General features: G+C 46.2%; 1 protein-coding gene across 2 annotated transcripts in view; it reads left to right on the top strand.

The window, feature by feature from the left end:
• The window catches only part of AP1S3 (adaptor related protein complex 1 subunit sigma 3), a 948614-nt gene that overhangs the window by 493582 nt on the left and 431056 nt on the right, over nt 1–23976 (top strand). Inside the window, exon 4 of one of the 2 annotated variants that reach the window (XM_069618153.1) lies at nt 16846–16884. The exons of the other annotated variant lie outside the window; for it this stretch is intronic. Within the exon in view, the coding sequence (XP_069474254.1) occupies nt 16846–16884 (39 nt within the window). The remainder of the gene's footprint in view (nt 1–16845; nt 16885–23976) is intronic. 2 annotated transcript variants of the gene reach the window in all.

The following is a 23976-nucleotide window of genomic DNA, read 5'->3' as shown; positions in this document are numbered from 1 at the left end:
ACGTCGCTCCATAGATATACAAATGTCTACATAGGCCACCCTTTGTCTGTACTGAGGGTGGCCCGAAGCCCCCCACTTCATGGCAATGTTTCTGCTTTATCAAACCAACTGTGTGGACAGAAACAGTTCTTCATATTGATTATAAAAACTCTCGCCCCAAATTCCCAAAACAACTTGGGGTTCTGGGATAGGTCTGTGCCCATTATCTTGGATAATTTGTTACATCATGCTGTCCAGAAGTGACGGACTTGTGGGAAATCCCAGAGAATATGAATAAAAGTGCCCTCTTCCAACCCACACCTCAAGCATTGGTAACCATCCACCTTACCCCATTGAAACAGTGAGACCCTGGCGCAGTAGACTCTATGTAGGATTTTAAGTTGTACCAGGCAGAACCTAGAGGAGATCGCCACCCCCCTGGGGAACATTAGGGCCTCCACGCACTCCACCGGTTCTATGAGTCCCACATCCACTTCCCACTTGGTTTTAAGATTGGGATAGCTCTGGGGTCGCAAAGGCGGTTATGTCTTGATATAAGGTAGACGGGACCCTGGTGGTATATGACCTAAGAGAACCTTCCTTTCAAGTGGGGAGTATTAAGGTATGTTCAGCAGTTTTGAGAGTTGCGAGTGTAGTGCATACAATATTTGAAAATAGTGGTTCTGTTCTGTGTTCGATAGACCAAACATCTGTTGCAGCTCAGCAAATAAGTCGATTTTCCCATTACAACCCCAATGGTCCTAATCCCTGCGCCCAATCATCCAGATAACACCAGCAGTTTATTCACCTCTGGCAGTAAGGTATTTTCCAGAGAGGTTGTGCTAAATTTAATCTGTCCTTCCATTCGGTGTGTTTTTGGGCTTCCCTCCACACCTCTACCATGTGTTGAATCAGTGAATGCGAGGGGGATCACTGCGTCCATCGGTATAAGTAGCAAAGTGGATTCATGTCCTCCAACCCCAATGTCTCAGCCCGAACATGGGGCAGGCCCGGGTCCCCATGTAAGAAGTCATTGATGACCGCTAATTGGCTAGCACAGAAGTAGCATTGAACGTGTGGTAGCCCTATTCCCCCCTCCCAGACCGACCGCTGCGGTGTTGTCAAGTCGGTCCGTGGGTGTGTACCACCCCATAGAAGTTCCTGGAAGGCAGAATCAATCCTTTGGAATTCTAGGTGAAGGATTGGCAAAGAGGCATTTTGCTAGACATAGAGGTAATGTGGCAGTGGGAACATTTTGAAAAGGCCAGCCCTCCCCAAAAGAGACAAGGGGAGAGACTTGCAATGCTGCACATCTGATAAATCGGTCTGTAATTGGATGTAAATTATGGGCGAGGAATCGTGTAAGGTCAACATCTATATGAATGCCCAAGTACCGAAATCCTGCCTTTTCAAGCCAGTACGGGCTGTTTGGGGGTGGGGGATCGCCAGTTCCGCTTCTTGGACTGGGAAGAGTATGATTTACCTGGATTTACGGGTAACCCACTGAACGTCTCATAGTCCCGCAGATGTTGTCACAATAGGGCCGGAATGTGTTTGAATGCTCAAGTACACCAGCAAATCGTCCGCATATAGTGAGATCTTACCTTCCACTTTGGGTGGCTGATGGAAACCGGCCCATGTTAAGTCCTGGCGAAGTTGCGCAGCCAGGGGCTCGATAGGGATCATGAACAGCATGGGGGACAGTGAGCACCACTGCCACGTGGCCCGTCCCAGCAGGAAAGTCTTGGAGATCTGGCCATTTACCCTGACCTCTGTGACCAGTGATTTGTAGAGCAGGCGGACCCAGGTCAGGAAGTTGTCCCCAAATCCCATTTTGCCTACAATTTCCCATCTGCTGTTCCATACCACTGTGTTAAACGCTAACGCTAAAAGCTCCAGTGGTACCTGCAAAGTGGGGGCTTGTTCAGTTGCCAAGTGAAACTGCCTGATTTTCATGCGTGTGGATTTTTCCAGCAGGAACCGGCACTGATCGGGTGGATCAGAGATGAGATGATAGGCAGCAAGCATATTTTTGGTTCCCCATTGATCAGTGAGATGGGTCTGTAGGACCCGCAGAGTTCTAAAGGTTTGGGTTGCTTGGGCAGCACCACAATGGTGGCTCTCTGGAGGTCCAGGGGAAGAGCGCCAAGTTTTTTACTAGCATAGAACATATTATATAAGGGATTTGCCACTATGTCTCTGATCTTTTTCCATGTCTGAACTGGGAATCCGTTGGGGCCTGGCGTTTTCCCAGAATGGAGTTGGGTAATGGTGCTGGCAGTTTTGTTTTCTGATATTTCTGCTTCCAACTGGAGACGCTGGTCCTCCGACAGACTGGGGAACATCAGGCTATCAAACATAGTGGTATCCCTCGACCCGCCTGGGTCCCTGTAAAGCTCTGCATAGTAGTCCGCAAACACCTCCGCTATGTCTTTGTCTGTCCTTGCCACCTCCCCATAGCTATCGTTCAGTTCCCGGACATGTCAGTGCCCCTCGTCTCTCCTTTTGAGCCATGCCAGCATTTTGCTAGCTTTGTCTCCTGACTCGTAGATGCGGCTACGCATTTCCCAATGAGCCTGTTTGGTGTTATCCAAGGAGAAATTTTGAAGTGTCTCCCTGGCCGTGAGGAGTGATCGGTGAGCCTCAGGGGTGCCCGAGGCCAAATATTCCATCTCTCCTTTAGTTACTTCGCCTTCCTTCTTCAGCAGTCACTGAAATCGGGCCTTCCTTTGGGCCGAGATGCATGAGATCATTTCCCCACAGAGGACTGTTTTATATTCCTCCCACAGCATCACTATGGTGTCCACCAAACCTTTGTTGATGTCACAGTATTGCAAGGTCTTAAACCGAACACCCTTTACAAAGTTGGAGAACCCCAGATAATATCCGTTCATGCTCCAGTTCAGAGTCGGCTTTGCCTTATTAGTCTGAACATCTATCACCAAAGGCGAGTGCTCCGAGATTGTGCGGTTGTCAATTTATATGCATCCTGTCGTGGGAGAAAGAAATAGTCCAACCGTGAGAGGGATGCGTGGGCCCCGGAGTGAAACGAATACCTGCGTTCATGCAGGTGCAGATCCTGCCAAACATCGCAGAGGAGAAGGTGGCAAGTTATATGGGTGTGTCGTGGTTCCTACGCCGCAAGTGTGTGCGGTCTAAAGGTCATGTCGATAACTTCGTTGAAGTCCCCACCGAGGACCCCCAGGTCTGTTTGGTGCTTTGTTAGTGTGTCCTGAATTTCAGTAAGTAGCTCTGCAGAAAGTGGCAGTGGGGCATACACTGCTGGGGTGCCGATGGCTGCACCCCATAACTCACCATTTAACAGGACAAATATGCCCCTGGCGTCCTGGTGTACTCACATTATTTTGAAGGGGGGCACGTTTATAAAGTAGAATCAGAACCCCACTAGCCCCTGTAGAATAGCCGAGTGCAGTCATGTCTTATAGTTTGATCTACGAAAAAGCTTGTACGTTGTCCCTGCCATGTGTGTTTCGGTGAGAAGGGCAATGTCAGGGACAATCTATTAAGGAATTGTAGGACCAACCGCCTTTTAATGCTGGAGAAGCGATCTAGCTATTGTATCGGCCTTGTAAACCTGATAAAGTGTCTGACAGTTTGTGCTGCTTGTTCCGTAATTACTTGTACATTTGCGCCTGCCGTACTGGAAAGACACACAAACTCTGTGACCCAGTGAAAAACAAACAAGAACCAGAAACCAAACACAACTGCAACAAACACCTCCCTAACCCCTGGCCCGTACTTCCCTCCCCCCAACCAAAAGCACCTTTCGCCCTAACTCCACGTCAAACGGACGTGGGATGACCATTGCAACAATGTGCGTGCTGCCTGCTGCAGAGGCTTAGCCAACCTCCATCTCCGCCTAGTTTTTCACCATATCAGCAACCCACTGGAAGGTCCTGTACACTGAAAGAAAGCCCAATTTACAGGGGGTACCCCTTAATTATAGGGGTACCCCTAATCAGGCTCACACCAGATTAAAGTTCACCCCTCTAGGGAATTAAGGCTAAGAGTCTTATCTTGCAAGGATAACAAGTTTAATCTGTACAGAAATGGGGATGGGGCAAAGAACTCTGCTCCTGAACGGTATATGCTGTCCCTCAACCGCTCCAAGCTCCTCCAGACTAGTGCCAGGCAGGATCCTTATATACTGTGAACTTGGTAACTGGATACTGGCATGGCTCTGTCCGAAACTGTCCTTCTTCCCCTTCAAGGGGTGCTGCCGTTTTCTTTCCTGCATGGCCAGGTTTCCGTGTAGGACTACTTTACATATCACTAGCCTATGCAAAAATACACAGTAACTTAATTTTTCATCATTTTGCTACCCATGAACATTTATATATAAACAAATTTTCCCGTCATGCTCTCCATACTTCACTCATTATATTCATATTTTTGTCTGGTCCAGTAATTCCCTTTAAAACCTTATTTTCCCATAATTTTGCATGTCTTGCATTGAGCATGTACACTCCCATTGATGGACAGGAAACAGCTGCTCAGCCACTTCGTGTGCTCTGTCAGAGCTTAGCCTCGGTGACGAACACTACATGCTCTGTGATCCATTTTTAGCGCAGGCCACATTCCTTCCGGGAAGGTAGGGGGAGTATTTGACTCCAACCGTGCTTTGAGATTTTAAAACTAAATAGAATAACATTTACAAATGTATTCAGCTAATAGTTATTTACACCTTATATTTAAATACTACCTTCATTTAGTGGCCACCCTCCCCCCCCCGGTCTCTTTGTAGTGCCTATAAACAGTCAAAAGACGTCTTGCCTTAATCTAAAGCGCTTAGTAAGATTGGGAATGAAGGAAGGCGCTAGCTCCTCCCCAACAGCACACAAGTTATTGCTTGGCCAGGAGCCTTTCAGCTCTTGTCCGTCGTCCCTCCCACTACCGGCGTGTCTTTGTGGCTCTCTGTGGGCTGCGCCTCGAAGAGGACCGGGGAAGACCCAGGATCCGGTTGCGGCCTTCCCCCCTGTTGCTGGAGACACAGAGTGGACAATATTTGAGTCTCAAGCCATGTGCAGGCGTCTTTGGGATTACTGAACAGCTGTACCCTGCCCCCATAATAAACCTTAAGCTGTGCAGGAAAAAAAGAGGGCATATTTTATACTCGGTGAGCTCAGCTTCCTCTTGACGAATCGAAGAGCTGACATGCCTTCTGAACTTCCCTTGTATGTCCGGAAAGAATCCAATCCGATATCCATTTTATGTCACAGGGGCTGTGGCTCTCGCCATCTGTAACAAGACGTCCCTGTCCCGGAAGTTCAGCAGTCTGGTGATTATGGTGCGAGGAGGAGCCCCGGGTTTCGGCCAGCCCTTTGGAATCGTGTGGGCTCTTTTGATTGAGAAACATTTGGAGAGCTTATTGGGGCAAAGATGTCTTATAGCCATCTTTCCCAGGAAAAGCTCCATGCCGGGCCCCTCTATCCTCTGTGGCACCCGCAGGATTTGTAGGTAGTTGCACCATGATCTAACCTTGCTATCTTCAGCTCTGCTTTCCAAGTGGGCCACCTTTTGGGTCACTGCTGCTAGTTTTTTTCCCATCTGCTTGAACGCGTCCTCGGAGTTCTAGATGCGCTGTATGGTTTCTCACACACGAGTCGAGAGATTCTGAAAATCCTGCCGAAGAATGGGTACTTGGTTTGAGAGCAGTCAATCTTCTCTTCTACGGATTATCTGGACTCCCCGATCGCGGTCATAATGTCTGAGGGAGATCTGAGAGGCCTCCATCTCCTGTCCTGCACTCAGTAGTGTTGGGGTATGGGTCGAGATGGGCAAAGGGCCACTCACTGTATATTGATCTAGCTTATGTTGAGTTCCGGCCTTCTTGACCGTGTCTTTGGTCATGATGTCAGCCTGGCCGACCTTGCCGCCGGGTCGTCTCTCCTGCTCTCCTTCTCGTATTCCATCACAAATGTGGACTCCTTTGCTATAGACTGCTGACCCTCCACCTCCTCCGTGGCTAAGGTTACTGCTCCCTCCCTCCCACGCCTCCCCCAGAAGAGTATCTCTAGTGTTTTTGGCACTTCTGTCGTGCAACACTGTCTGCCTTTTTGTGCGGGATGGTCCACTCCTCTAATCAGACCCCAAGGTAGCTGGGTCTGCACTTGGCCATGGCAAATTCAGTCTGTGTCCCGGGGTCTCTGTGACTGCCTCAAGGTGTCAGAAAGTCCCCTGTCCTCTTCTCTCCTGTGAGGGGGACCAGTACTCCTGCACACCAGCCGCAGTGCCTCCCCATATGGGGACCATCCTGCCCATTGAAATCTCTTGGCACAATGTCAATATGGGAGTAGATAGGTTTGCTGGATTTCACCTCCTTATAATTAATGAAAGCTTCCAGTTTCATAGTTTTGCTGTCATAAAGTGTCTTAATAGGAGGTTTATGTGGGGGGGGGGGTAGCAAAAGAGTGCAAAAGGTGAGTGCCAGGGCCGACCCAGATGGGTGACGGGAAGTTTTGCCTGTGTGTGCTTATATGCGAAGCATGGAAATGTCTGCCGGTGTTGCTTACTGCGTTCAGCTGAGGCAGTCCGGTTGCGGATCCCACAGTAAACTCTACTCAGAATGTCGCCCCCACTGGCCCGGCATCCTGCTTCCAAGTATGTTCCTGGTCCCCGGTGAGCCTTCTTGCCTGCCGATTGGATGGCAGCGTCCTGTGCAGCACTCCCACTAGCATCCGCTCCTTCCCTGGTCCGATCATGCCTCTACTTCAGCGCTGTCAGCAGGCGGCCCTGTCTAATGCCGTGGTCTGTTAGCTGTATATTGTTGTAGCGGGGTCCCAGCCCGCAGCAATCTGCTTCTCGCTTGAGTGTGGGTCTGCCTCCAACCAACAACCTTTCCTCCGGAGCTCAGCTGTGGCCCAGGGCATCCATGGCAGGTGGTATCTGGTGCTGGGTCTTTATCTCTGCCTTCCTCACGGCTGTCTATCCTTGTGTCATCGTGACTAGCCTTGCCTTCTCTTCACCCCGCCGCAGCGGCTCTCTTGGACGGGAGGTAACCACGCCACCCTCCGCTCCACAGCGGGGCTAATCACTGTGGCCGGCCAAAAATGGCACCAAGCCCTGTCCCTCAGTTTCAAGTCGAGATTGCAGGGAATCCGGACCCAATTTTAAAGGGGCTTGTAACAGGACAGAGCCCCCATCTCAGCGACCTCCTGCTGCCAAGAGCTCCCCTATTCTATCGTGGGAAGCAGGATTTTTAGACTGGATTTTGGCGGCCCTGGCGGAGCTGAGAAGCTCACGCCTTCATCCGACCCATCGCGCAACAGCACCCCCCTTTTTCCAAGATCTTAGAAGACCATGCAAGTCCTGCAATGGGTCGATAGTTTGACAGCACCTTATGCACCAGTGTGATCTTTTAAAGCAGCAGCGCAAGACATGTTTTTTTGAGATCCATTGGAGCACATCCCTAGACTGAAGAGGCATTTTCAAATGTGGTAATTAACCCACTCAATGCCGAAGCAGGGTGTCTTACCAAGTATGCTGGCATAGGATCGTAATTAAAATTTGGCTGTTTGAGTTTGGAATTAAGATTAGGAACTTATTCTAGGCTAACAGGTGAAAAATCAAAGCAGGGTAATGTAGAGTCAACTGCTGTTATTGTCTCTACATCCAACATAGGAGTGTACTGGTTATCTAAATGAGAGTCCATGATTGAGCGTATGGAATTTTTGTCCATTAAAAAAGACTTTAAATTCATTCACCAATCTTAAGTGATGAGGGTAGGTGCGATATGTAAATTGGGTAGAAGCAACATTCTTTATAGCTGCCTTTGATCTATTGTTGGCAAGATCAATCTTCAAGACAGGAAGATTTAGCTGACATGATACTTTTTTTTAAGTAAGTGTTCAGAGCTGTCTTAACACTCAGGCGATTTATAGGATCTCCAGTTTTCAGCCATTTCTTCTCCTTTTTCCGATAGTCTTTCTTAAGTATTATCAATAACTCATTATCCCGTTGGTTGCACCTATTGTAGGTTCCCCCATCCAACTATTTCAGGACATATCCATGAGTATGCTGTAAAAAAGGAGGGAGATGGGCCCTGTAGTGCGGGAACTGTCCAAGAAGTATATTTGATACAAGTGCACTGTCCTTTTTGGCTTGCTCTTTACCTGGGAAGGAACTCAGCCCACACATTGCAAGAAGGAAGTGCTCTTCATCAGATCTAAAAGGATGATGAGGATGAGGAGTAGGTTCCAGTACAGGATTACAACAGAGGCCGAAACCATGGCCAGATGGTTCCCTGCCCTACATAATACCCTAATACTTTGTATGGGAGAATGCCACTGAAGTCTTCTTTGGATTGATGTCTAATCAGGCATGGTGCAGGGCCTCGAAGACGGCATGCAGATGTCGGATGTGAGACTTCCACAAGGTTCTATAAACAACTATGTCATCCAGGTAGGCTCCTGCTTACTGTTTGTGCCCTCGTAGGATGGAATTCATGAGCTGCTGGAAGGTTGCCGTAGCACCATGTAATCCAAAGGGAAGCACTGTAAATTGGTACAGTCCCGCTGGTGTGACGAAAGCAGTTTTCTCCTTGTCGACCTGCCAATACCCCTTCGAGTGATCAATGGTTGTAAGGTAGGAAGCCTTTCCCTAACCTGTCTAGGAAGTTGTCAATGCGGGGCATGGGAAGTCCATGCAGAATCGGATGCTGCCATCTGGCTTTTGCACTAAGACAATGGGGTAACACCATTGACTATGCAAGGGCTCTGTTACTCCCATTTCTAACATTGACTGTATTTCTTTATTTACGGGTTGCTCTCGAGCTTCAGGGATCCTGTATGGTCTGAGTCTTACTGTGGTTCCTGACGTGGTGGTTATTCCTTGATAGGCCTTCGTTGTCTGTCCCGGTAAGGACAAGAATATCTTCCTGAACTCCTGGACGAGCTGGTTCAAGTCCTCCCTTTCTTCCTCTAGTAGCTCTGGATTCATCCATAAGGCCTCCACTCTATGATGGCCCCAACCAAAATGTATCTCAGAAGAGGTGGGGGATTCCGTACTGATAAGAGCGATGGTAGGAGTTGGCTCTATCCACTTTTTAAGGAGATTAACATGGTAAATTTGTATTGGAAACCTCTGGTCCTCCTGCCATATTTTGTAGGTGACTGGCCCAAGAACTTGTTGGATCATATGTGGGCCTCGCCAAGCCGCCGACATCTTGTTTTCAGAGGTCGGAGTAAGACCATCACTTTCTCCCTCTTGGAAGGTCCTCAGCTGTGTTCCCTTGTTGTACTGTGTTTCTTGAAGACACTGCGCCTGCTGTATATGGGTGTGGGCCACTGACTGCAGTTTCTCCACCCTTTCTTGCCAGTTGCTTTTCGCACTCATCCTTTAATATATCGAGGAGGGTCCGCACTTGCCTTCCAAATAACAGCTCGAAGGGTGCAAAATCAGTGGAGGATAGTGGCATATTTTTCGGATGGTCATAAGGATCCAGGGGATTAACCGGTCCTAATCACTGTTGTCAGGCTTCATGGTTTTCCTCAGCATTTTGCTCCACCAACCCATCGTTTTGAGGATGATAGACAAAAGGTTTAATATGTTCTATGTGAAGGGTTTGACACACCTGCTGAAGGATAGCCGACATAAAGTTTGTTCCTCGTCGGTTAGGATTTCTTTGGGAATACACACTCTGGCTGTGAATGGCAGTAACACGTCACAGATTAGTTGCGTGCTGGTATTTCTCAAAGGAAACGCTTCGGGTTATCTGGTGGCTTAATCCACTATCACCAATATGTATATGTGGCATCTGCTAGTGGGGTCCTTGGGCCCCACGATATTCATTCTGATCTGGTGAAAAGGTTCTAATATCCGGGGCATTGTCTGTAAGGGCGCTTTTGGTATGCTATTTTTCTTCTTTCTTGGCATTCGCTGCACTGTTGACAGAAGCTTGTAGTCTGTCCATATACCCTGGGCGAGAATTATTTTATCAATTTCTCCGACCCGAGATGGCCTTCGCCTACTTGTATATGGGCCACCTCCAAAATGGTGGACTGGAATTTCGCTGGGACTAATAACTGCTTGACTTTCCTCCTCAGCTAGAGTTACCACCTGGTAGTATAGCGTTTTCTCTTTAGTAAAATAGGGTCCTTGGCCTTTCCTCTCTTCCTGTGCGGCCTCCCTGGCATTCTGTAAGGTTGGGGTCCAGCTCCTGGGCCATCCGATAACTATCACCTTGTACCTCTAGCTTCCAATCGACGGATACCGGCATCATGACCCTCTCATGCAACTGCCTTTGCATCTCCCTTTTCTTAGTACGACTTCTTTTAGTTCGGACTGAGTGCTCTTCCAGTGCTTCGTCATGGAAGTGGGCACTATCCAGCCAACTCTCTTCTATCCGCTCTATGATCTTGGACATTGCTGGCATCTCAGACCCTACCACCAGGGGTTCAGGGAGCACAGGTAGTACGGCTGCTTTGACCTGCAACTATTCCCCTGCCACTTTCACTTTGATATTGATAAAAGGATAGGCATTCACATCCCCATGCACACACCTGATGGGAATCCTCCCCCCGACAGTGCCATTCCACCTACCAGCTGTGCGCTGACCGCTGTCTGCAACCTTTCCGGAGTCCACCTTCGCTCAGGTGGGTATGGCATCCACTTCGGCCTTGCAGGTGTCCGGGTAGAGTGCCCTCTGGAAAAAGGGCAGTTTGACCGAATAGTCCCCGTCCTTTGGTGTGTCAAAGAGTCCCATCTCCATACGATCAACTTTGCTCTACTTTGGGCGCATCCGGGCTATATGACCCCATTCTCCACGCTCATAGCATTGTGGGCTTTTCAGCAGCAACACAGTGGCTCTGCTGGGCAGTCCTCCGTCACCTTCTGATTTTCAGTTCACATATGTAGGTCCTCATATGGAGCCGGGTCGGGGTGGTGGTGGCCAAATTTGGAACTCAATTAGATTGACCGTATGGCATCATTCTCCCCTGCCCTGCTTTTTGGTAAGCTAAGGCAATGTAAATGGCCTCCGCCAAAGCGAGGTCGGTGGTGTTGTTTAACCCACTGTTGCACTGATGAGGGTAAAGCTTCGATAAACTTTTCTAGGACAATCCGTTCAGCCATCTCATTAGTGGTGGTGGTAGCCATCTGGAGCCATTTATCGGCTAGCTCCTTCACCCGAACAATTGCCAGGGTGTCTCTTGCAGTAGTAGTTTCGTCTCCCGGAACTTTACCCTGTAGATTTCCTCATAGTGTCCCAACATCTCCAAAACAACTTTCTTCATTTCAACATAATTAGTGTCCCCTGTAGGGTTGGCAGTCTGATAGGTGCTTTGCAACTTCCCCGTCATCAGTGGAGCGATATAGTGGCTCCATCTCTCCTGGGTCCTCCCCCGCTATGTACGTTTGCAAAACCGTGGCGGGCACCTGAGCCTGCCTCCTCACGTTAATGGCATTCAGTAGTTGGGCATGTTGTACTTGTATGGCCTGCTGGAAGGTTTGTCTGTTCGCCTGGGCCTATTGACTCTGCAGCTGCAGCACCTGCTGCAATTGTTGACCCTCTGTCAGGGCCTTAAGAATGGCTTCCATGGTGTTCTCTCTTATCCCACCGCTACCACTACTTGTCAAGACTTGTTTTTTTTAAATATGCAAATAACAGTCGGGACGCAGGAGTTCAGATTGAAGGGTTTTTAATGAAAGTAACAAAACAAACTCTCTGGTCTCCAGTAAGTGTGGTTTCCCATGCAACACTTGTCTTCTTGGTTCCCCGTACCATGGTCTTCTGCCAAAGGCCTAGGATGGTGCTCCCCCGTGGTTGGCGATCCACTAAATGGACAAACAAAGTAGTGCCTCCTGAGTCCCTTTGGCTCAGGATTATCCACTCCTCTAAGGCTAAGCAACAGGTCCCTCGTTGGCAGCAATCCGCTTGTGCTGTCCAAACCCATTTCCCCTAAGCATGAGCACAGTTCCATGACCTCCTTCCTTACTACGTTGCTTATGCAGGAATAGTTTGGGTCCCCTGCTGCTAACACTGTGTCCAGTGTGGGGGGTGGTTCTGCCAGTCCAGCTTCTGTGCCCCCCTTTGCAGATGTCGGTTTCCCCTGATGGGTCGGATTTCTTCTTTTGTGCTCCTCTCTCTCTCTGGGCTAATAAGCCCACACAAATCTCTCCTCATCGCCTGCAGCCCTGTGACTTCCTCTCCAGGTTCTGCTCCGGTCTTCCCCTGTGTTCACATTCATTATGACCACCAGCAACCAACAGATAAACGAAAGAAAAAAAACACCTGGCTCATTAGCCTCTTCACACCTGGTTCCCCAGCCGTCATCAATTTAGCATTACTGCCGCCCATTCAGTTCACTCATAGAATTTGATTGCTATTTGTGGGGGGTTCCCACCCCAAGCCCCCATTCCCTATTGTTTTTTTCTCTATCCCTGACCCCCCATACCCTTATATGTACATTCGCACCCCCACCCCTATATTTTTCAATTCGTTTTTTTGTTGAAATATTTTTGTTAATGAAATTGAACGAAAAAAAGACTGTCAATTAAAGGATATTGTACCCTTGTTGCTGTGCTCCCTGGTCCCTGTAGTGCTACCACAGCTCCCCATACGTCCGGAGCCACAGTCCCTGGCCATCTCCTCACAGCCTTCCTCAGAGACCTAGTCCTCGGAGAAGAGATAGACAAAAAGACTGCTAGCTTGTTTGCAGAGAATAACGCCAAGTCCACGGCTGAGTCAATAAGATAGCCCTCGTTTAAACAGGGATAAGAGGGGGGAACTAATATCGCTTAAAGCTCAAAGGGGAAGCAAATGAGAGCCCTGGAGACACAATTAGAGGGAGAATTAGAAGATAGGAGATTCAGGGTGCAACAATCTCCATCGAGGGAGGATTATAAGGCATACAGAGAAACCACAGGACTTAGGCATAGTTTACACACCAAGAGGGCTGAAAGGGCTTTGCTAAACATCAGACAACGCTATTATATTGGCAAGAACAAGGCAGATAAAATGATGGTGAGGATTTTAAGGGAGAGGAGAGGGACTAAGGTAATTGGTTCTATTGAAGACAGCCGTGGTGCCAGGGTAACGCGGACGGAAGATATAGCAATAGTTTTTGCTGAGTTTTATAGTGCCCTATACACTTCTGATAACCAACTGGTGGAAGAGCAATGGGAGTTTGTAAATAAACTGGCGATCCCGAGAGTAGACTTAAATGCTAAAAGGGAACTGGATGGGGAGATTATGGAGGAGGAGCTTAAGCGGTTGATTAAATTGCTCCCCTAAATCACTGGGACCAGATGGTTTCTCAGCCGGCTTCTTTAAGACTTTTTGTCCAGTGTCGGTCCTGTTCCTTGCTAGTCTCTTCAACCACTTTCGCAATGAGGGGTGAATTTTGTAGTCCATGGAAGAGGAGAATGTTATACCTGTTCCCAAAACTAGTAAGGGACCAGCCAAGTGTGGTTTATATCGCCCAATTGGCCAGATTAACATTGACTCCAAGATTTATACCAAAATATCTGCAAACAGGCTTTATTAGATGTCGACAAATGTTTGATAACGTCAGGAGAGTGGGTCAAATTTTAAAAAAGGTGCAGAAAAGTGATCTCCCAGCCATTATGCTCTCCTTAGATGCTGAGAAAGCATTTGACTGGGTGGACTTGTATTTTCTCTTCATCACCATGAGGAAAATGGGATTTGGGGAGGATTTTATGCAAATGGTGAAAGCCAATTATGTGGCTCAGTTGGACATATTTATGATTAATGGCATTCTCTTAGAGAGGGTGGAACTGCGTAGAGGCACCAAGCAGCGATGCCCTCCGTCCCCCTTGTTGTTTACGATATACTAGGAACCTTTTCTTCATGTGTTGTGCGCATCAAAAGATATAGAATGTGTTCTGTTTGGAAGCGGACAACACAGGGTGGCGGCGTTTGCGGATGATATGCTATTGACCCAGGCTGACCCTAAGGGCTCACTGGGGGGCGATGGGGTGCAAAACGAATTAGAAGAGATTAGGAGAGCTGAAGCCCTGAAGATCAATTTTGGGAAACCATAGATTCTGAACCTCACACTGCGAGGGGCAAATCTAATTGAGGCCCAGGCACACTCTCCCTTTGTATGGGATTAAGTACTTTGGGTTGATGATCACCACCATGGTAAATAGGTTGTTTCTGGCAAACTTTCCGGATCTCCTGGCCTCTATTGACAGGACAGACTTACTGAGGTGGAGCCCACTCTATCTCCTGGCTGCGTCGTTTAGCCACACTTAAAATAGTGATATTGCCTCGACTTCTGTACTTGTTTCAAACCCTCCCAATACTTGTACCAAAACACTTTTTTGACTCGCTTCAACGGGTGGTAGAATGCTTCATGTAGAAGGGTATAAAGATGCGACTCTCACAAAGATTGCTGTCAGCACTTAAGCGAAGGAGTTTTTCAGATATATTATGAGGCAGCTCTGTTCCGAATCATTTGCGAATGGTTTAGCAGCGACTATAAGAACATCTGGGTGTGTATGCACCAGGGCAGTGATGACGCATCCCCTGTAATAGGTGATGTGTCTGCCCAGGAAAGATAGGCCTCCTCATATGTACTCTAGTTCAATAACCAAGCAGGTGGTGGGGGATACGTGGGACAGGATGGTTGGGAAGTACAGCATGTTCTCATTGCCCTCCCCTTTTACCCTGTTATTTAACAATCCACAATTCTCACCAGGTTTGGAAAAGGGGGTTTTCAGCAGCATGTAGGAGGGGGGATTCCATAAACTGAGGGATTTGTACTCTGTGTCTGAAATGAGAACATTCCCTGAATGTAAACAATGCTTTTGCTTGATGAAAGGAAGCGATTATGCTACTCTCAATTGAGACACTGGACTTATAATACGGCTATCAAGCAATCAGCTATTAGGTTGCTGACCCTGTTTGAAAAATATATTTGTTCACGAATGGGTTGATTTGAGATATTTACTAGATTCTCATCAACGTAGGTACTCGAGAAATGTGACCATTTATTAGTAGCTGGGAGAAATCTGTGAGGTAAGACATACCGACCGACAAGTGAGAAAACCTGGGGAGAGATATCGCTAAATTAACAAAGACCAAACAAATACCGGAGATGGAGTATAAGCTGATGTACAGATGGCACTTCACACCAGTCAGAAAATTTACCCGAACCTGTCAACAGAGTGTTGAAGGAATTGTGGGCACAGGGGTAGATGGCTTCAAATATGGTGAGAAGGTCCCAAAATTCTGAACTTTTGGGGAGACATTAGAGGCGTTATTGCCACCATATATGAAGGGGACTACGGTAAAGCGCCCATGGAAGCTTTATTGGGCATATGGGAGCAAGGGAAAGAACCCCCATCTAGAGCCATGTGAAGGGTGGTTGTCATTCTGATTATCGCTGCTTTAGTACTTCTAGCCCAAAGGGGGGTAAGGTGTCCACGCTCCAAGACTAGCTAAGGAAAATATGGAAATTAATAGCTTTGAAATGGGTGATGTAAGCTCTACAAAATTAGAGTTGCTGATTCTCCCATAAGTGGACAGAGGTCCTGATTTTTCTAAAATGGGACTATAAAATCCATTACTGTCCTCAAAGTAGGTATAGTGTTTGCAAATTTCCATGTGGCCAACTTCACTGTGAGCTGGAGAGGGAGGTGGGACAGGGGGGTGGGGTACTACAGTTGGAAAGTATCCTAACCTTACATGTGTTTTGATTTTGATTAATATTGTACTTTTGCTTAATAACTAATAAAAACAATAATAAAATGAATGCAGGTATGATATAATCCCAGAGGAAAGCAAAATACTAAGACATGCTTTGTTAGGAAAGAGAAACCTTCCTAAGAGAATGTGAAGCCTTCAATCTCAGACTGTTGCATTGTGGAAAGATCTATGTGAACATCTTCTGTCTAAAACTAGGTATATTCAGAAACTATTTTGACATATCCCAGAACAGAGTTGAAGAATCCCTCTCCTGGCATTAATAGTGTTGGTGTGCACATTCACGTTTGAGTAATTGGCAGTGCATATTGGGGTCTGTCTCCATGATACCGCAGTTGCAGGCATGACATAATTTCTGGGTGCACAGTGTAGAAAGTAACATCACTTCCACACAGAGCAGGCACTCTTCTCTTTTCACCTCCAGTTTTTCTAAAGTTTTCCTATGCTGCAGAAACTGCAGACACCACCATCATGAAGTGGGGCGTGGCTCCATTTGGAGTTAATCAGTTCTGGGTTTGGTTTGTATTTTTCCTTGCTATGCTATGTTAAATCTTTGACAACTTAATATAAGTTTCTACGGTTTGTGGTGCCTCTGCTTTGTTTTCAAACCCTTTGAGGAAGAAGACGGGCTAAATTCAAACTGCTTCAATCATAATTTATTCAGCATTAGCCACCAAGTCAGAAACATATATACAATACATACATCATTAATACAAGGAAAAGAAAAATAGTATAATGAACAAGTAAAATACATTTATAAAAAAAGTTTAAAAAAAGGCTTAGAGGGGAACTGTACAATTAAATACAAATATCCAAGGGGAGAGATCTCGCAGCCCCTATATAACATCAATTACTGTGGCAATTTTACTTCCATTTTTAAACACATCTCAAACAAAGGTGGTATAACTAAATTGAACATCATTGTCCACCCATGTCAATTTACGGCCTGATAAATCTTGCAAGCAATGCCTGATGAATGCACCTCGCCATGAATGATATGATATGATATGGTATTTGTAACGCGCCTATACACAAGTGTTTCAATAGCATAGTAGCCGGTTTCTTAGTTTTTACAAAACAAAATGCTTCTGCTATAGTGCGTACTCCTGCTGCTTTTCGATCACATGACTCTACACGGGAAACTACGACTAATAAAATGTTTTCGTTAATCTGTTTAGGAATACAGTTCATGTCCTAATAAGGCGTGGATGAATAAGGTGAGTCTTTCGAATTTTGAACCATGATTTATAAATTTCCAGGACACGTGATGTTAGTTACGATCACGTGACAATACAAGGAAGTGAATATAGCCGCGGCCCGGGACGGGAGGCTGCATCTGCAGTCGTGTTCCCGTTTCCCGGACCTCGGTTTTCTGAAAATATATGCGGTGAGTCAAATCTTAGGAGTATAGAACCGTTGATGAAGCCGTGTTGGCTAAACTAATAGTTTCCTCTTTGTATATAACCTTTTCTTGTGGGTGGGTTTTGTAATTTTTTTTGGAGATCCACCACACAAGAAAAGCAGCTTGCCTTAATAAAATAGACACAGAGGCTATCAAGTGGACAGTATTTACCACTCTACAACAATAGTTTTCCTCAAAATTTGGGGTTGACTTTTTTCTGATTATAATCAAAATAATTTACATACATTATGGATCATATTCTTTCAGATCCTGGTGATGTTTGTACATAGAGTATTGTCAACTACCACCCTGAAGGGTTTGGGTCGGTTCTGTTCAGCAAGGTTAGTGAAGGGATTCCATCACCTTGACATGTGCATAGGTGTTTAACATGAGAAATATACAATAGTGACATTGATTTATATATTTCTTTCTTTAACAGAAATTAAAATAAACAGTAAGATCTACACCTGAAGAAGGGGACATAGGACCTCGAAATGCGTAGTGTTATGTATTGACCAATTGTATTCAATGCAATATGATGGGAATATTGTCAGATCAATACAGGATTGTTACTGGATTATGTTCAAGTTCATTTATGTTTGTTTTGAATTGAATGTTTTTTTCATAAGTACTTTTGAATAAGGTGGAAATGAATTCTTTGAATTTGGTGTTTAATGCCCAAACGGCATACAATTAAGACAATTGTATATTATAAAAATAACCTTTTTTAAAAAGGTTTAATTGTACTTTAATTTCATTTATAGAGTCAATAATTAGTTTAGTCAACTTGCATTCAATCAGCATTTACTATGGTTGAGAAGAGGTGAAATTCCTCATTCAGAGTGACCAGGTTATCACCTCAATGGTTTTGCAGGTGAATATAGTGTGAAGTTTTCATGAAAAAATTTCGACCTTTAAAATTATTTTGGTGCATGAGAAGCCCCATATCTCAGCCCGAAAGAATGTTGAGGTGCATGCTTGTTTTTTATATCATTTGAGGGCACGGGCAGTGGCACCCTTTCCGTTCCTTTTGAAGAAAGTCATCATCCTTCATGGCCCCACTAACTTTTGCAGTGTAACACAGGATTTATTAAGTTGGGTGGTCCACTGGCCAGTCTCATGGAATCTGATCCCTAGATAATCATTCGGCCCAAGATAATCGTACGAGGAAACCTACTCCAACCAACCTACTCCAACGAATTAGGTCCAACCTAATTGAACCTCTGGGGTTAGGTGTTTTGCAAATTCGGGCATGAAGACCATAGATTTTGTTTTAGCTACATTTAATATCAGTCTTAGTTCTTTGCATTTCTTCAAAAAGGCAGCTTACGTAAGCCTCAGGCACTGGGGTGAGGTAGTGTGCGAAACCTGAAGGTGTCTCACTCGCTTGTCCCCGGGAATCTGTCAGTTCTGGGGATGCACCAGTGTGGGAGGAACACCTGGATGAGGGGATTTAGGGGAGTAGAAGTGGGACACCAGATGGCGAGATGCGGTATCCCCTTCCCTGTAAACACCTTTTCCCCCATCCTACCACGCAGGATACTTGGGAACCCCGCCCCTAGACCCCCCTTTTCCGACACAAACATTTAATCACAGACAGCTCACTGTGAGAGGTAACGGACTAACACCCAAGCCGTATACCTGACATGTCCCAATGGTCAGGTAGGATCAGGCAATTACTGATCATTACACATGACTTCCATCACACTTCCCTACATGGATAAAAGGCAGTGCACGAAAGCACACTCTGAGCAAGGCAAAGCACATGTGGAAGGAACGGTTCCAAGATGGCAGTTTAATACAAGGACAAAGACAGAAAAACCGAAGACGGTTGCAAGGAGGGATGTGCCCTTGATCTTTTCAGAGGAAGACCATTACTTTCATGAGCCTTCGAGAATAAGAAACGTAAGACCTGGGATCAAATCAGAAGAAACATGTATGGTGTTTCAAAGGTACCCAGGGCTCTCCCGCCTCAATGGCCAAGGAGGGAGGATTGTTTGTTGTGGTACTGTCTTTGGTTCCTACAACAAAGCAGCGCCATTAAAGTCAGCACAGTCTTTGGGTTGGGGAGACTGATACCAAACCTGTCTGTGTTGAAGCAAAGGTTGCAAGCGGCAATATTGTAGAGAGAAAAACTGAAGAGAACCTTGTGTAAAGTGCATGTGACAAGCGGCGTGAATATAATTAAACCGCAGATGAGTGACTGAACTTTTGAAGTCCGAATGGATACCATAAACAGAGTGGTCTGGCACAGCGTGGATGCTCATTCATAGGTCTCTGTTAGGTATCCAACTGAATGGTGGCAAATGTAAAAAGGAATTGTGAAATCGAAGAGTACCTGCAACGGGTCAAGCCAAACCCTGTGCACATTTTGAAAGTCTTCGATAGGAGATGCTAACTGAAATTGGTCCGAACCTAGCTGAGGAAGACTAATTGTATAAAGAAGGGGATCTGAGCCCTGCTGAGGGGGGCCTGGGGTGAACCGTGAGTCACCCGAGAAAGAATATCATATAAACATTGTGAAAGAGTATCTGAGTCCGTAAGAGGGAGATCCAACGTGACGATCATTGTATACAAGGGATCTGACCCCTGCTGAGGGGGATCCGGGTTGAATAGTGAATCACCTGTATTGAGTATTGGTAAAAATCCGAAGGAGGAAAATCACTTATCGTTTTTTCGCATCAGGCCCTCTGCATGAAGAGACTTTGATAGGCAAAGAGACTTGGGCACAGAAGGCCCTGATGTTAATGATTGAACTACATCCTCATGCTAAAGAAGCCAGAGATTGTGCTACACTCGAGTGAACCGCCTTGTCCTGTGCTGAAAATGTGGAGAAGGGAGGCTAATGGCCTGAACATCCTGACATATCATTTTATGAACACTTCTTTCTTTTTCATAGAGACTACCCCCACACTTTTTTGTATTTAGAGGTGAGGATTGGCAATAGGTTTTTTAGAATAGGCCTTTTTATTTGTTGGCCATAGCTTGCTCCCATCTGTAGATTTAGGGTTAGATAGGCGTTTATCATACACTTGTTGAAGTTCAATAAACACCCTTGAACTGTGGTCACTTGTCTGTCTTACTGTTGATACTGTGCCTTCCTTGCAGTAGACAAAAGAACATCATTTTCTGCAAAAAATAATGTTGTATACTTGTCCTTGCCCAATTTAGGCAGGTCCATGCATCCAATAATCAGGGCTGATATCACCTCCTCCACGAAGTGGGGCAAGTACGTACCCCTGCCTCACTCCCTTAGAGACACTAGACACTAGATTAATCTGTGGTCTCACCTCCTAGCCCATATCACACCACTGCCTTATTTGCAGAGTATAAAGAATGCACCATAGTTATTAAGGACCTGCCAAAGCAGGTCCCTTGGCACTGTATCAAATTCCGTTTTAAGGTCCACATATACGACATATAGTTTAACCTTCATTAAGACTGTACATTTCTGCACGAGTAATTTGTGGATTTACCATGTTGGAACCCTACTTGCAGAGAATGAATGATCTCATCATCAACCCAAGACTGTTCATGGTTTAGGATAACTTTCACAAAGTTTTTCCCAGTACTGCCTAGCAGGGAGATCGGGCGATAGTTTGCCAGACTATCCCTTCCCCCTTTTTATATATCGAAATCATTTCAGCTGATCACCAAGATTCATTCTAGGACTGTATTTCTACTAATGCAGGCATTAAAAAGTTTCAAAAGGACTGGAGCCCACACTAGCAGTTTGTCCTTGAATAGGTAAATTGCCAATCAATCTGGGCCCAGGGGTTTTACTGCTTTTTTGGGATAGAATGGCCTCTATCTCTTCTTTGAGACAAAGCAATAATCCCCCCACACCATTGCCATCCAGGGGCAGACCATCTGCATTTGAAGCGTTCAGGCCTTCCACGTACAGCTCAGAAAAGTGGCCATGCCATGCTTCAGGTTTAATGCTACTTTTTAGAGCCACATCGCCCTTCAGCTCTGCGTCATAACCAATTTCCAGAAAGATGAGCAGTCCTTTCTTGCATACGCTTCCATAAGGCTATCCCATTTGGTTTTAACGTAGGATGCCTTCTTAGCAGCAACAATGCTTTTGTACTCTGCTCTACAGGAGCAATTTATGTACTAGAGGGCCAGAATCGAAGGAAGCAGAGAGCAGCTGCTTAGCTAATCTGCAATCTGTTTCATACCATCTATTTTTAAGAAGAGCATGATTTTTCACATCAAATCTAGAGAGGGTGACAGAAAACCCTGACTCCTATCGTTACCCGAACGATTACTGATAATGGGGAGGAGGTACTTGCGTGAGAAGGTATAAACAGAGAGTTTTGCAAATACTACAGATGGTTGTATACAAGCAGGGACCCACTAGACACAGAGGTCATGTCGGACATCCTAGGTCAAGCCAGACTATCAGCGCTCACGGTTACAGCAATAGAGGAATTAGAAAGCCCAATCATTGAAGTGAAGATTTAGGGCCCGATAGCCCCATGAAGACTGGGAAATCACCGGGAGGAAATGGACTCCCGGTGGAATTTTACATGGTTTACGCAGACTTATTAATCCCCAGACTGAAGAAAGTGTACAAAGTGACCTTTCAGGAAGGGACGCTAACCAAATCCATGAGGGAAGCAATAATAATACTAGCAAAACCATGGAAAGATCCAAATAGATGTGAATCTTATCGCCCCCTCTCATTACTTGATGTAGACCGGAACATTTTGGGTAAGGTCCTAGCTAATCATATGGGGAGACTGATCCACCAGGACCAGTGCGGATTTGTGGAGGGTAGGAATACAACCATGAATCTGAAACACATGTTGGAGAGAGTGGAGAAGACAGACAGGGAACTGGCACTGGTAGCCATAGAGGCCATCAATGCATTTGATTCAGTGAAATGGGAGTGGCTTTCGGGGTTTCGCTCAGGACGGAGATGGGTCCAAACATGCAGCAGTGGATACGACTTATGTATAAAAATCCCGTAGCTAAAGTACGAATGGGTAGTGGGGTATTTGCACGGTGGACACTAGAAGTGGAACAAAGCAGTGTTGCCCTCTGTACCCAATTCTCTTTGCCCTGGCTTTGGAACCATTGGACAACATTTTCAGAGACCAGTATGGGGATGCAGGTATTATATTGGATGGGCGAAGACATGTCATTTCCATTTATGTAGTTGATGTTCTTTTATATGTGCAGAACCCGGCTATACATATCTTGTACATGCTGGAAGTAATCTACAACATGGGGCGGTGGTCGGGATTCCACATTAATAAAAGAGGGAGGAGAATAGTATCCCTCCACACGCCACAATGGAGACAATCAGACAGGGGACTCTCTTTACTCAACTATGAATTTTACTACATGGCTGCGTAGCTACAGCATGCAGCGAAATGGGATGCCCAGGCGACAGAGGCAGGTAGGTCCTTGTTTGGCCCACCCCAGAAATATCATAAAGGGATGGAGGAGTTTGTGGGGAAAAGGGGAAGGATCCCACAGCAACAGGAGTCACAAGTGTAGTAAAACGGGTATGGAGGCGGGCATGTCGTGGGTTGAAAATGGAAAAGGATTATTACCTGGAAATGCCACTGCAGGCCCTCCCCGAGTTGGGAATTTGAATGACATAGGCGCCAACAAATGCGAGAGGGCTGGCCTTGGCACCCTGGGAGATAAATTCAAAGGGGGTTGGTTATTGAAGTTTCCTGACTGGGTGCAGAAATTCCAGATGTCGGAAGCAATTTTTGAATTTTGCATGGTTAACGAGAACTATGGCCGCTGCCAAATGGGATTCTATACCAGAGGAGCCCCTGGTACTCCGAACAATCCTTACGATGGGCTTGGAGGGACGCGCAATTGATTGATTGTTTATTTATATAGCGCCTATACACAATGTGTTTCAAAGCGCTTCAAATCAGGGAGGGAACAAGGGAGAATACAGTGACATTCTTATAAGTCCTTGATACATTAAGAATGGGAAATTAATTATCATACTCGGCCTAGCGACATTTCAAGCAGCTACCTTACTAGGCCTGCTGACAATTTTGGCAGTGCCGGAAGTTAACAAGAGGTGGGATTGGACAGGGAGAAGCAGAAGAACAAAACAAGCAACTATCGTATTAGGCCTGATGACATTTCAGATAGTGCTGGAGGGGGAGAGGGAGGAAAAAGAACCACAAAAAAAACAAGTGAGGGAGGGGAGGGAGGAGACAAACAAGCTGCTATCATAAGGTCAGGTGACAGTTCTAAGGATACAGTGAAGGGAGGGGGAGAGGAGAGAGGCGGGGGAAAGCAAGAAGAGGGATACAAAATAAGCAGACAACTAAGCAAACAGGGGAGCGAGAATACAACAGTCAAGCATACACCCAACAATGGGGGAGTTGGAGATAAAAGCATAGGAAGAGAGGTAAGGATAGGTAATAAAGATGTTTACAACTAAGCTAAATGCATGAAAACACAGCCAAATTTGGACTAAGCTAAATGCTTGAAAATGCAATGTAATCAGAGGTGCAAACAAGGGGGACAAGCAGAGGGGGGGGACTGAGGCAAAAATGGTAGAAGCGTGTCCAGACTAGGGGATGTACCCAAAGTTATGGAGGAGTGTTCTGGAAGTTCAGATCTCAAGGTAGAGAGGTTGCAGCATCAAGGATGTTCGAGTGCAGGGGTGACAAGGAGATATCTCAAGTAACGTTTGGTAGCGGACAGGGAGCAGACAGGGGCCTTTATTGTGGACCGGGTCCCGCCTCCCGGTTGCTGAGAGTGGCCTATCTAGGCCAGGCAACCAATATGAGAGGGAGAAAGGAAACTCCAGGTTGTCCAATCCGGCCATTTTGGAAGGCCAAAAACACACGTAGAAGGCAATGCATGGTGAGGGAGAAAAGCAAAAACCGTGCAATGGGTTTAGTCCAAGGGGTGATTGCGC

This window comes from Ambystoma mexicanum, chromosome 10, assembly GCF_040938575.1.
Source record: "Ambystoma mexicanum isolate Mex_15411 chromosome 10, UKY_AmexF1_1, whole genome shotgun sequence".
Classification (NCBI taxonomy): Eukaryota; Metazoa; Chordata; class Amphibia; order Caudata; family Ambystomatidae; genus Ambystoma; species Ambystoma mexicanum.
Note: the sequence above shows the minus strand (reverse complement) of the source record. Positions and strands in the feature narration are given on the sequence as shown.